Below are 14,566 nucleotides of genomic sequence, written 5' to 3'. Positions count from 1 at the left end.
ACAGCAGCTCAGGGACTAAGGAACTTGCATGGGAAGGGGGAGAAACAATTTTATCCCTCTGGTCCGAACCATGCAGAACATACAGCTGGATTTGGTTTTCCCAGCTTCAGGATGTCTCCTGACTGCCACACTATTTTACTATTCTGGGTGAGTATTTCTGTCCTCTTCCTCTAGTTTTGACTAGAAATTTCATCCTAGAGTCTCTCTTACAATGGAGAACATGGGGAATCAGGAGCTATGGAATTTTTTTTCTGCTGGTCATAGACTGTGATAAGTCTGAGAGTGCATAAGGGAAGGGCAGTTTAGATGATTTCCCTCGCTATTATAGAGGTAACATATTTTTACTAAGATCCTGCCTTTTGCATTACTTTCTTTTTTCCATTATACAGATAATTCTGTCCCATCTGTAAGCTTAAAGTTAGTATTTTTCTGCTGGTTTGTCACTTCATGCTTTTCAGCTGTAATCTCTGTGATCTGTAATTGACTGGAAACAACTACCTGTGCTTAAACTAGTTATCAGCCTGCAATGTATCATAACCCCTTTAGCTTATTACTCAAGAAAACTTCACACAAAACAGTATCAAAATATTTCTTAAAATTAGAAAAGCCCTGAGGTATCTAGAAAGTGCATCTTTACATGCTATTAGCAATCTGGTCTCTCTGAGTCTTATACACACTATCAGGAACTTCAACATGCATGACACATTTGACACAGGCTCACGGCCTGTTGCCCACATATTTACAAGCTTAGGAGTCATGAAGAATATTGCTACGTTTTAAGTGGGCAGCTTCATATCTGCAGCTCCTTCGATTTTCTCAGTGACTCTGAAACTAGACCAGAGAGAAAAAGAATCAAAGGACTTGAATCAACTCCCAACAAAGCAATAAAAAGACTGCACAAACCTCAGTAAAAGCTGAATCAGAGCCAAAAGGATCCATCTTGATACCTGTATTCTATATTTTGTAAAACTCTGTGCTGTCACAGGGAAAACCTGCAGTCAAGCACTGATCTTAAGAATAAAGCCGTTTCTATGAAAATTACTGGGGACAGGATGGACCAGCAGACACGAACTATTCTCACATTGAATGGGTATTTCTCCTAATACACAAAAAAAAAACCTTTCTGGAAAGATTGCCCTGAAACTTCCTAAAATTCTGGCAATGATTTTAAGAGAAACATTTCTTTCACAACCTGGCCCCCCCCAAACCAGGCTGGTGGCACTCTCAAAAATATTTTGGAAGAGCAAGAATATTTTTATAAAAAATGAGATGCCATCAAAGGACAAGGATACAAATTATTTTAAAACTTTTCAGATGAAGATATCATGAGGCTGACCGACTCCAACATCAGGTAGTCTGCTTATGCATTAACGTATACTTACCTTATGCATTTAGAAAAAAAGAGAAAAAAAATCACAAACGTATGCGAGTTTGCCGACCACTCTCTTTGGCAAAAAACAGAATTTGTTGAAATGGCCAGTCAACAGGTACCTTTCTCCTTGTCTTTCCTCTTTGTAGATTCTACAAAAAAGTAACTATTGCCATATGTGTTGGTGCATTCCTTAGACAGATGTCGACCTCATGCTCTTCAGGCAGTGGGCTGAAGTGGGGCACCTGACCAGTGGCCTTCATCAAGAACATTATTCTAAGAATCGGGTCCAGAAATTATTATTGTAGATGTATGATCAACCTCTAACAGCAGGTATCTAAGTCCCATTATGAATTATTTGAAACAGTTCCTCAAAGCTCATAAATCACCAATCACTCATCTTCCAGCCCGATCACCACTTCAGATTTAACTCTACTTCCTAGTCCTGAAGAGGACTTCAGCACAAATGAAAAGAAAGTCACTGATAAACTCCTAGTCTGAGGACCAAGAGTCACTAATTTCAGCCAGATCTATTTCCGCCTTCCTCAAAGGCAGCTCTTCACAGTCTTATACTCCCCCAGCAGGCCACAGATATAAGCACTGCCACAGTATCACCTGCTTGCTTAAGAGCCCCAGAAATACTTTGATTGTTTTAAATGGTTCACTTACTAGCTTTCCTGTTCTCCCATTCTAACAGCCAGCTAGCTTTGCTTTATTTTCAGCTGAATGCTTTTAAGTGTACCTGTCTAGGGAACTGCAGGCCCGACAGTACGCCCAGCTTTCCAAGTAGCACCAAGTGCTTGGGAATTCAGAACACCAGGCAAAAAATGTAACTTCAATTAGCTTTAAAGATGGTCTCAACCAGTGGGTTAGAAGTGCTTTTCTTTCATGTAAGGACATCTTAAATGTGACGGTCTCCTGCAGATAAATCTATAAAGCTGAAAAAGGAAAATCAAAAACCATTTAAAACAATTGGAATCTCTACAAAAATGTTACATAAAAAGTCAAGACATCAAATGGGACATGTCAAGCTCTTCATGGACTTCTGTGCAATCTCAGACAAGTCAACTTAACCTTTTGTGCGTCCTTTTCTCCAGCTGTAACAAAATCCTTATTCTGGGACGGCTTGCCACTCTGGGCACTAGTAAATAAAAGGGATACTTGTATTATAAAAGCTGTAAAGCAATTCTAGCTAATACAAAACAGACAGCTTAACTTCCTCTTATACAATCTATATGCCTGGTCTGCTACAGTGAGATGCATTTCAGAGAGCAAAGGAATGGTTAGCAAAATGGATGGTGTCACTTCATCACAGTGCAAAGCACTTGCTGCTTCATCAAACATGTCTATCTTCGTAGCTTCCAGGCACTGTATGCCCTTCAGTCTGACTGAACAAGAAGGAGAGTATGTTTAACTACAATAGGCAACAATCTTAAGCAAATAAACTTCCAAACCACTATTCTCTGCCTTTCTTTAGGACTACTTGTCATTACTGAATGACAAGTACTTCTGCAAGCACAAGAAATAACGAGGCCTGGTTCTCTATACTCATGTTTCTCATCCCTGACTGTTTTGACCACAGCCTCTCTTCAGCTCAGGCATTTAATAAAGGCTCATCCCCACCTGGATTCTCTGATGTCTAACTAGGGTTGAGCTCACACTGAAGTCGTTCTTTAAAGATGCCTTAGAAGGTTTCTTCCCCTTTCCCATTCTTGTGAAACCTGGAGGTTTCATTATCCGTCTGCCAAATCTGACTGAAATCTGCCAGTAAATTTCGAACTTCCCAGGGGGAAACTTAGTGGTCAGATACACACCAACAGACTGTGATCACACAAACTTTGGTTTTCTGAGGCAAACAAGCTGAAAGCAGCTGTATGAAAAATTCTGTTTGCCCACTACAAGTAATTTTCCATCATCAATAATTCTTTAAAAGAAAAATCTCCATTTGTGAAAGAAGAGGGAAAGGAAAAAAAGTACAGAAGTAGCTAAGCCATTAAGTGTTAGCAACAATTTTGCAAGACAGAAGCAAGAGACTTCAGAGATACTGGTGGTATTTAACAAATAACATTCTGAGTGGCAGAAAGTGTTCTCATTTTCAGCATTATAATGCACCTTAAATCCCAAAACAAATCCTCAGCAGTGCATGCTTCTTAAGTTGTGTTATTCAACCCATCTATCTTCACAGTTCCTGTAATACAGGATATTTTCCAGGCAAAACTTAAATCCACAACACTGTGTAGATAGAGCGCTCAATTAGCTCTGTCTCTTAAAACTCATTTTCCTCCTCCTCTTCTATTCATGTTTCTGACACACGAGCTGGTATAATTTTTAGAACTCCAATTTTGCAGCCCCCTCGCTGCTGTTGGACCTCCCACCACTTTCTCGACAGGCTTTTCTTTAGTCAAAAAGTAAAATCAAAAGATCACTTTTCAAATGGAGAAACATCTGGCAACTGCAATTTCCGTGACAATGTCTTGACTACAGATGATTCTCAATCTAAACCTCATATTCAGAAGCTCACTGGTGAATTTTGCAAGCCTATCTCTTTTTATCCTCCCCTTGTAGAAAGCAAATCCTGCCTATTGAAAATTTCACACAAATTCTAGACAACTATTGCAAATTAATTAAATATTGATTAAATTATTAAAATTCTTAATCATCTTTGGAAATCTGTTAAGTGAGTCAAACACTCGACTGCATTTACATTTACCCTCCTACAAATAGGTGCTACATCCTTTAAAGCCATGGTTATCTGACTCCCAATATTACCGGTACCTAGGCTTCTCAGATGCCTTTTGGACTGTGTATGTTCATATGGCTATTGCTGCCTGGACCATCTGTTGCCAAGTAACATGGAGATACTTCTGTCTCTCTGTTCACTAACCAAGTGAATCTTTCTCTTTGACTGGATCTCAGTTCAGTAAATAATCCCCATATGCTCAGGGGTTGTGATGAACACAGCCCTAGAAGGCTGAAGGCCCCGAATTTTCTTCTCGAATTTAGGAATCTGCAATCCAACCTCACATCAGCAAAATTATATTGCTGTTCTGTCAATTTACTAAGCAAGAAATCTTCTTTTACTACTAGATTATGTAAATTCTGTAAGCTTCCTATGAAGCACGTAGGCATGATTAGTGTAACCTATTCTTTTTTTCCCCAGTCTCTCATATAAGAGAATCAAGAATTCAAATCCTCAACCATTAATTCCAATCCTCTGCAATTACATGTTATAGTTAAGTACTTAGTGACAGGATTTATGTTATTTTTCTAATTATGGAACACAATTTCTGTAAAACACATGAAGGATGCCATACTACTGTTCACTGCTCTGTGAAGACAGGTTTAGCTTTAGAAGACCAGCTAAACCTTGTCTTTAGGGGAATATGTCCCCATTTAATGCATGTTTATAAAGCTGCAGATCATAAGTTATATTATTGTACTCTTAATTACATGATCACAGGTAATTCCTCTAAGAGTAGTCAGTAGTGCTCAGCACGTGCCTATCTGCCTCCGCTAACTCAAGAAGAGTCTGACAGTGATTTTAGTCAAAGCAGAGCTGTTTCCTGACTCAGAACAGCATTTATAACACAAGTCATCTCACATAATTACATTTGAGCATAAAGTTAGGTGCTTTGCACCTAATCAATCAGTAGTGGCAGAACTAACGCTGCCATGGTCAGCTGCTGAATGCTAGGTCTCTGACTTTGAACTATGAGGTTAGTGTCTGCCTGTGATCCCAGAAAGGAAAACAGGGCTACACATACATTGAACCACTTGTGCACATCCCTTTACAAGATGCAACCTATATTGTACTTACAGGAAAAACATTTTTGAAAGGCTCAAAACTTGGCCCAACATTAAAGTTGATGGCAATACTCAAAGGTAGTCTTCTTTTATAGAGACCATTCCTCTGGCAAACTTTCAGCTTTCAATTTCCAATCTTTTCAGAAGTAAAGCTCTTCAGAGGAACACTGAATTTTTTTTTTTTAATTAGGATTCTGAAATGTTTTCAATTTTTTTTTCCCCACACATTCTTATTCAAGTCTTCCATTAAATTTGCAACCTCCAGTAGAATCTGTCTGGAAAATTTCAAGCAGAATGGTTAAAATTTCAGAAAGTTACAAGCAGCTGGAAGTAGAGGTTTGAAAGGAAACACCTACAAATCCTGAACCAAAGCTGTCAACAGCACTTCAAAGCAGTATAATGTCTACAGCATCTTCAGATTATTTCAGCCCATAATAATCTTCTGAAAAGCATTTTTAACAAGAACCAGTTGGTTGCCTTGGAATCACAGCTAAGGGAGAGACGGTCCTTCAGCCAGCTGATACCATGAGCATTAGCACCCAGGAGTTTGTGTGAATGCTCTAAAGACCACATATGCTGCATCTACCTTGAACAGTCAGAGCTTGTAACAGTCAAGTAACAATTTATGATCCTATGAAGCAGACAAACAACTCTGCCAACACGTTTCTTACTCACTACTGTGGGCACTTAAAGCAAGCATTTTGTCTGCACTACTGTTTAACCAAATGTTGATGTTAAAATACTATTTTTTCCTCAGACTGTGTCAAATATTAATTCTAAGGCAGTTGGACTAAATTCAGATTTCAGCTAGTACAGATGTCGTGTTCATATATCCTTTATTCTGAAGTCAGACTAATGACAAGTTACATGTGAACAGAAGTTCTCATGATAAAAGCTGTTCAGCAACTTCCCATCAGTAAAGTTGTCAAAAATTAAAAACTTCCGTGGGGCAGAGGAAGCAAAGTGGGTAAGCATAATCGTGTTCTTAAATTCTGCCAATCCTAACAGGCTTTTACAGGTTCATCTTACGAAGATTTGTTCTACAATTCAAAGATTTATTTCTCTCCCAGAGCATAGGACTTTTGTCATCACAGTTCTGAGCAGACTGCGTTATTCCCCAGAGAGGCAAAGGTCTCTGCTGGATGCAGACAGTGACTAAGAGATTCCAATCCCATACAGTTTTGGTCAAGTTGCTTAGTTCCACTTTCACAACTGCCCCCCTGCATTAGTGCATTTAATGTTCAGCACTTTTTAAAAAAGGAGGCTGTATTTCCCACTTTATTTATTTGTAAAATGGGAACAATCATCATCATTCCGTTCACGGAAGGATAGCAAGATTTAATAGCTAAAATATCCGTTATATCATTATAATATATCATTATAAATCCCCCTTGGTTTTGCCAAAAACATGGCAGAGGCAGCTCAGTTAGTTCATCCTCATTTCCTGCTTCTGCAGACCCTTCACTGCAGCACAGGAGCCAGACACCTGTGGAAGAAGTTAAAAAGGGCTGCTAGTGCTGCCCAGCCTACTGCCTCTGGAGTTGCCACCAGGAACCGCTGCTAGTCCAGAATGTCAGTAGCTGCAAGGATTGGGTCCAGACCACAGTTCCCCTCCGCCTCCCCAGGGATTTGGGGATGTTCAGACTTGGTTCAGTTGTCAAAGAACTGGCTCTTCGTAACAGAGAGCATCAGACAGGGCAAGGACAGCATTGCTATGATGTAACTAGAAAACATACAGCATAATACAGTCCTGCTCCTAGATACTACAGTAAGAGAAAGAATACATAGAAAGGATAAAAATAGGAGGGATACTAAGTTTAGTGAAGGATCATACTTAAATGTGCATGTGTTCATGTGGAAGAACAGGTACACAGCCTCAAGCATGCATGCCCACATCTCCCCCCTTCCCATGTGTAGAGCTCTCTTATATGTGGCTCTCTTTCCAAGTCTGTTAGAATATTCTGCAGAAAAAGTGTGGGTTTTTTTTTTTTTTAAATAATTAAGGTAGTTAAAATTATTGAAGAATCCCATGCAAACAAAGAACATGCAACAGGCTCTCTGGAACACATCTCCAGAGAGCGCCACTTCTTTGCAAATACAGGAGCACCCTCTGGTGCTCAAAGACAGATTGAGCACCTTATTTAAACCTCAAGAATTAACTTCTGAAATGATCAGTAAGAAGCCACCTCTGTTTGCTATCTCTTCCTAGTGCACTATGCCTCAAAATTAGTAACCTTGTAAGAGGAGGTAGAAATGACTAAATTATAGAGCACAGATCACCACAGCCTGGGTGATAAAGTCCTTTCACACAGGAAAACTGCTGACACACGGGCATGTGGCCTTCTTCAATACCCAGCCTCCAAAAATGCCAATGCCACATGTTTTAAATGAATATCAGAGCTGTCCACTCCAGGACAACTTGCAAGGGCCACCTCACAGAGTTTATCTCATACTGGGAACATACTTCTCGATTAGGCATTAGCGTGAGAAAAAACAAATTTCTACCTTTTGTATGTGCTCATCTGATCGGGGGATATTCTTGTTATACACGCAAATACTTGCTAAGCTCTCATTCTTAGTATTAAGCTGCAGCACTGTGTTCCAAAGCCCAGCTATACAAAATTTACTCCCTTTATCAAACCTTATGCTGTTTTTTCTTTCCATTTTGTTGGCTGAGAGAGAACTACTGGGCTCCACCCACAAAACACTACTGAGTGACCCTGGCATGTTGCTTAGGCACCAGTGCCTCTGGTTTCCATCTGTGTAAGGACACAAGTAAACACAAAATAGTTTGGGAGGATTAGGCCAAGCACAGTGCTTACTTCCAGGAAATAGTACTTTTGGTCATTATTTCTGGTAGCCACAATTATAGTTAAAGGTCAATATTCATGGAAAAAGCCCTCTTCAGACTCACAGCAATAGGTTTTCCTTATTACCACTGTTTCTCACCAGCCAGTTAATGATTAACAGAGTATCCCACCTGGGTATACCAGATCACTATAACATTTTAGAAACTGACACTAAAATGCTCAACTGAACAGCCAAAAACACTTTTCAGAGGCGCACTATTCCCTTGTCTTAAATGAAACAGACACTATTGAACAGAAAAAGATAAAAGGTTCCATTTTTAGTGTTTAGCCACTGGCCACCAAGACAGTCAGGGGCTGGAGAACACGACACGTGAGATGAGGCTGGGAGAACCGAGCCTGCTCAGCTTGGAGAAGAGAAGGCTGAGGGTGACCCTACTGCTGTCTACAACTACCTAACTGAAAGACACCAAAAAGATGGAGCTAGGCGCTTCTCGAAGGTGCACAGTGATAGCAAAAAATGCAAAGGACACAAGTTGAAACATGGGACATTCCAGCTACGTATTAGGAAAAAAAAATTTACCAAGAGGATGGTCAAACACTGGCACAGGCTCCCCAGAGGAGGTGTGCAACCTCCATCTTTGGAGGTGTTCAGGACTCTCCTGGACACAGCCTGGAGCAGCCGCGTCTGGTTAGACCTGTTTTGAGCAGGTTGGAGGTTCCTTCCAACCTAAATGATGATTCTACGATTCTTATTATAGCTTAGCGGCTCCTTGCTCAAAGGTAATGTCCATCCTTCCAAGCTTCTCCAGAGCCTACACAGATCTGTTGGGTTCATATATTAACAACGGTCTAGATGTGCTTTCAAAAAATTAAGAGCTCTGACACAACATTCTTAAGTATAAATTTTATCCACATCAATCTGCCTGGAACAATTCTCTAAATAACCACTGGCTCTGTCATCAAATCCTACTATTTTTTATTGCCAACTGAAAGGAAAGTTTGTAACTTTTCTTTATTCCTGGCAATAGTTCACTGAGTAATTCCTGAATTTCTTCAGTTTTTGACATTATTAAAAAAACCAAACCAACATACAATTAGAACAGATGTGTCAAAGTTATTAAGAATAGCACCTACAACCTGAAGGACCTGGAGAGACAACTCTGGGTGATAAAGGGAGATTAACATCGAATTTTTCATTAGGTAATACTAGATAACTTTGACTATCATACTGTCAACTATTTGAGCCACTCCATCAGAAGAGTCATCAGTCCATCTAAAACTACTTTTAAGTAGTAGATGGCAATTTCTGCAAGCCAAAGCCAAGACGTGGCTAGAGTAGGAGGTAATTTATCCCATGGATTCTGAACCTGTCAACTTTATATTTCTAGGGTGGTATTTTATATAGCACGTAATGTCATAAAGGTGGCAGCATCAAACCCAAAATGAGCTCCTGGAACAAAGGAAAGTTACATTTTTTAGCAGTTTTCATTTGGCTGTCAGAGGGCCAAAGATTCTGTTATTTTATCAGCTACATCTTCTCAATGTACATAGCCTATCTGCTCAAGAAGTAAATTAGCAGTAAATTTGGAAACACTAGTTCAAGAAGAAACCATGTCATATTTTTGATGCTCATAGGAAGACTCACTATGCAATAACTATTTAAAGGGTCCCTGATAGCATTTTGCTTATTTTTTTCCTCATGCTGCATACAATGTTTTATTTTTCCCTGTGATGAAATGCTGCAAATGACAGTTAGCCATTAAGTAAGGAAACTTGTATTTGTGGTTGGTTCTGTCATGCAAGCTTACAACTGAAAGGGTCAGGCCACTTTGCAGCTGAAAAAAAAGAAAAAAATCAATGTAATCACCAGCTGGCACTCTAGTGAAACTGAGTCTTGTTTTAAGACCAAAGAAGCAAATCTTCTCAAGCATTAGGAAAGTGTCTTTTGGGGAGATTTTGCATCTTTTCCTGGAAGGTTAAATTGCCTTTTTTTTTTTAACTGCAACTATTTTGCAACAAAAACTACATAATTTGAAAATTATTAAAAGAAAAATTATTTTATAAATGTGCACTTGTTCAGGGAAGTCTATTAGCAGGGAAGAGTTTTGTCTGTTTATATGATCAGCTCTGAACGACAGCTCTTCACCAAAGTTATCCCATTTTACCAGCTAATCCAGTATGGTTGAGATTACTGGTTCCCAAATGAAACTCCTGTAAACCAAGGTATATTCCACAGCTGTCCCATGAGCTCTATTGCCTTTATAGTCTTCAGCTGAAAATTTGATCACACCATGATATGCTGGACCATGAGGAACCCAGGACTCACTGTTGTCAAGTTCTAGAAATGGCTGATTCACTTCCTATTTTCTAAGATCCATTTTCCAAAACATGAAGTCTTTTCCACTGATGAATCAAAGCATTTTAAAAAATTACTCATTTTCTTCCCTGTCTAAACTGAGGATTTCCATGTTGATATTCTCTAAGCTGGGGGTTTTACCAATGAACTGATGATAATAACAACAACAATAAACATATACAAGTTGTAAAATTTTCTGTTGAAGTGAGCTGAACTGCTCATCTCCGGATACATTCAAGATTGTGGTCAAAATTACAAGACTGCAAGCTCTGGCAACCTACCCCAGGAGAGTCTACTTCATATATATTTTCCCCCAACTTTGCAAAAAGATCTAAGGTAGTTGGACACTCAAATTCCACTAACCATGTGCTTCTACATCCACAAAATCAAAGCCAGATGGCATCTTATTAGACAAGTCACCTGGCTTTTATGTGCCTCAATTTCTTTATGGGCAAGACGGAAATAATATTTGTCTATCCTGTTGTTCAAAGAGTCTTTGTAATGTAGGCTGCAGTTGTCAGATGCGCAGGGGTAAGAATAATTGTTTTAAAGAGTGGAGGGAAAGAAAATCATCCAACTGCACCTATGTACAGCCTCTCCAAGTGCAACAAGGCTCTGTATCTGTGTGACACGCTGCTTGCGTACAGAGGCCATTGTTCTCTGGCAAATGCTGTATTTCTGTATCTGGAACACTTTCAAGTGTCAGAGTGCACCAAACTCATTAATAAAAAGAGACTAATGTTGTTAAGATGATGGTCTGATACGTCTCTGCACGTGATTACCTGAAAGGCACCATTAAAGAATAATGCATTCCAGCAGCCAAGTGAGACAGCGCATCTCAGATGGAGATAAGCAAGTTTCTCCTTGGGAACTTACTGCTCGCTGTCCACAACAGCCATGTGTCACACATGTACAATCAAGATGCGAGAATGCATTAAAGCGGATTTGAAATACTGTCATCTGATGACAATAAAAACTGTTTTCCAATGATTAGCAGACCTTCAAGCCAAAGTGCTGTCATAGAAAGACAAATAACTGCAGGATATTTCAGAACATTTCTCCCCTTACCTTAGCTTCCACCACAGTTATGTGCCCAGTTTTACAATGCACACAATTACTTCCAGTGCACTGCTTCAATACGACTGAAGTATAGGCTCTAACACAAATACACTCCAAACTGATTCCACTAAAAGTTATTACATTTTTCTTTCTGTGGCCATGATATGACTTGTAACAGTTTTTTTCTGAGTAGATATATATGTTAAAACTAATGCAATCTATACAACTTACTGGAAGCAGCACACTACTAAAGGTTGGCCAAGCTTTCTAGCAGAAAACTCATTACTTTCAGAATATAATTAGGTTCCTGAGGCTAAAATCCAGCTTGTAGGTCAATATTTGAATCCACCAGAAGGAGTCTTTTATTTTTTGATTCATTGTTCCTGAGAAAAGATGTTTTGAAAATGTTTGAGATGGATCAAGTGTGTAAAGTCATGGTGTCCAACAGTCATATAACTTATCCCTTTCCCAGGATGCTGTGTCCATACCTAATTGGGCAGCACATGTTCCCAAAACATCTATTTTCCCATCGTCTTCCAGCTACCAAATTATTCTTACTGTATTTTAGGAAACTTGGCAGCAGGAAGGGTACATGAGTGGGAAAATTGGTGGCTTTGTAAGTATAAAAGAAACAAGCAGGACTCTGTAACACTTGAAAGGCCAGAGAAAATTAAGAGAGAGGTCCCAGGACACTGGAGAAGCGCAAGAGAGCCAGTCAACCTAACTGCTGTCTTTAGATAGATAGGGAAGATACTGGAACAAGTTATTAAGCAGTCAGTCATTGAGCATCTAAGACGACAATATGATAATAAAAAGCAGATAATGTGAATTTGTCAAGAACAAATCTTTTCCTGACACAGTGAGCAAGGGAGAAGCCACAGATGTGACAAACTTGGCTTTGATTGGGCTTTTAATCTAAGTCACCTGAGAGTGGGACAAGCTGAGTAGGGAATTATGGCCTACACTGAAGAGCAGTTATGACTACTATACAAAGAAGTAATTAGGAATACTTCTCTTGCAAACTGGGAGTCAAATGGAGTTCCACAATGATCTGCCATGCACCTAGCTTTATTTCATATTTTCCTTATTACACTGACAATGAAACTGAGGAAGCACACTTTCAGAATGTGGGCTGATAATTAAGGTGGGAAAGATTGCAAGCAGTTTAGCAAACAAAAGCAGAACTCAGAATGATGATCTGAAAATTCTATAGAGACAGACGTAAAGTACTACAATGATGATCAAGAAAACAAATTCAAATACAAGGGGAAAAACTAGCCAGACAACAAAAACACAGGAAAAAAATCTGAAAGTTACAGTGGGTTGCAGTTAGAGAGTAAGAGTGAGAGTGCAGTGAGGTACAGTGGAAGAAAAAGGATGACAAACTTGGCACTATGAAGATCTAAGACACAAGAAACAAGTATTTTGCTCTGTTCAGCAGCAGTGAAACACACAGCAGCTGGCAAACAACGTACGGATTAAACACCACATTTAGAGAAAACTGCAGATAGAGTGGAAAAAAAAATCTAAACTTTAAAAACACATGATCAGTAGGAAAATACTAAGAGAACAAAATTTGTTTAGTATAGAAAAACGTGAAAAGAGGAAAGGGCAAAGTTATAATCTTCAAGTTCTTCTGCACGTAAAAGACAAAAATGGAATATCTTTATACCCACCGAGGATAGAACAAGTAATCACTGGCATCATGTGCACCACAGAATATATTAGGGAAAAAACTCAGTGAACTATAAAAATCATCATGTAATGGAATTATGTCAACAGATCATGCAGTTCCTGTCACTGAAGGCTTTTCAAAACAAATTGAACAAATTCACCATGAAACGTTTTGTTAGAGGTTGCTGTAAGATTCAACACCGCTTTAATGAATCAGTTAACTTGGTGTCACCTCAGAAATAAAGGGAGGTTAGAAACACATCACACTCATAGTAACAGTCAACTACAACAAAGTAAACGTTTTACCTAAGTGAACTCACAAAGCAGGACTTCTGCCGACGTGAATAAATTCAACATGGGAACTGAAAATTACAATTTTGCCTGGATTAAACAAAAGACCTGTAACCCCTGTATTTGAAAATAAACAGTGGCATTCCTGCTTAAGTGTCAAATGCTGATCTTGAGTTTGTGTTCTGAAAGCAAGGTGCAAACAAAGCTGCTACGCAGGCTGGAGGAGCTGGGGCAAATCTGAGCTGCTTGAGGCAAGTATTTAAAGCTGAGCACGCTAGCAGGTGCATCAGCCAGGCTTTTATATGTATCTTGCATATGTGTTTGAGTACAAAATTCGATTCAAAGTTGTTGGTTTTTAATCAGCTTTGCAACACTGGTTTTTGCATACCATCTTCGGCAAAGGGGACTCAGTCAGTTGTTTTATCAGTGCAAACGGTTTTTTTGTTAGTGCCCCCGCAACGACATCCCGTCATCTTCCTTGCATTACTAAACAGAAGGTCCAGACAAGAATAAAGACTGTCGCACCTGAAACGTATTCCCTTCTTACAATTCACCAGCTGCCTTCCCACTGGGTCCCTCATGAGTTTCCAAACTAGCCTGTTCCTAATGCAGGGCGGTTCGGAGGCGCAAACACCTTTACAGTTGGGTATCAACGAGACCTAACGGCAGTTTAAAATTACCCACTTACTTGCGCCTCACAAGATCCCTCAGAAAAGCGCGAGAGGGAGGGCCAGGGCAAACCTCACCGGCGCCCACCAGGCCGCGCGGGCAGGCGGGGGACAGCGGTGGCACCTTCCCGCCCCGCTCACGCCGCCTGCACACCGGGGAGCGCAGCCCCTGAGGGGAGCCCTGGGCGGGCCCGCGGCCGTTATTCCGGCAGCTCGGCACCACCCGCCCCGGGGCTGAGCTTCGCCCCGCCGCGAGCCTCGGCAGCCACCCTGCGGAAGGGGGCCGGCATGACGGCGCGGAGCTGCCGCCACTGACCCCCGCCCGCCGCGGCCCCGGCCCCCGCCCCGGCCCCGCTCGTCCCGACCCGCCCCCCCCAGCGGCGCTCACCATAGCGATGGCGGCGGCAGGCAGCCCGCCTCACCCTGCTGCCGCGAGCGCGAGGTGACGCCACGCGAAGCCGCGCCCTGGCAACCGAAGCCCCGCCCCCGTGCACGGCCCAGCGATTGGGTGAGAGGGGAGACGTCACCCGGGAGC

At 40.7% G+C, this 14,566-nt stretch overlaps 1 protein-coding gene across 3 annotated transcripts in view; it reads right to left on the bottom strand.

Moving 5' to 3' along the window:
• Positions 1–14,483, bottom strand: part of NME7 (NME/NM23 family member 7) — a 93,017-nt gene extending 78,534 nt beyond the window's left edge. For all 3 annotated transcript variants that reach the window (XM_076349422.1, XM_076349432.1, XM_076349441.1), the window contains exon 1: positions 14,420–14,483. In XM_076349422.1, the coding sequence (XP_076205537.1) occupies positions 14,420–14,422 (3 nt within the window). In that variant the 5' untranslated portion in view covers positions 14,423–14,483. The remainder of the gene's footprint in view (positions 1–14,419) is intronic.
• Between the last annotated feature and the right edge of the window lie 83 nt (positions 14,484–14,566).

This window comes from Aptenodytes patagonicus, chromosome 1 (assembly GCF_965638725.1).
Source record: "Aptenodytes patagonicus chromosome 1, bAptPat1.pri.cur, whole genome shotgun sequence".
NCBI lineage: Eukaryota > Metazoa > Chordata > Aves > Sphenisciformes > Spheniscidae > Aptenodytes > Aptenodytes patagonicus.
This window is presented reverse-complemented; position numbering and strand designations above follow the sequence as displayed.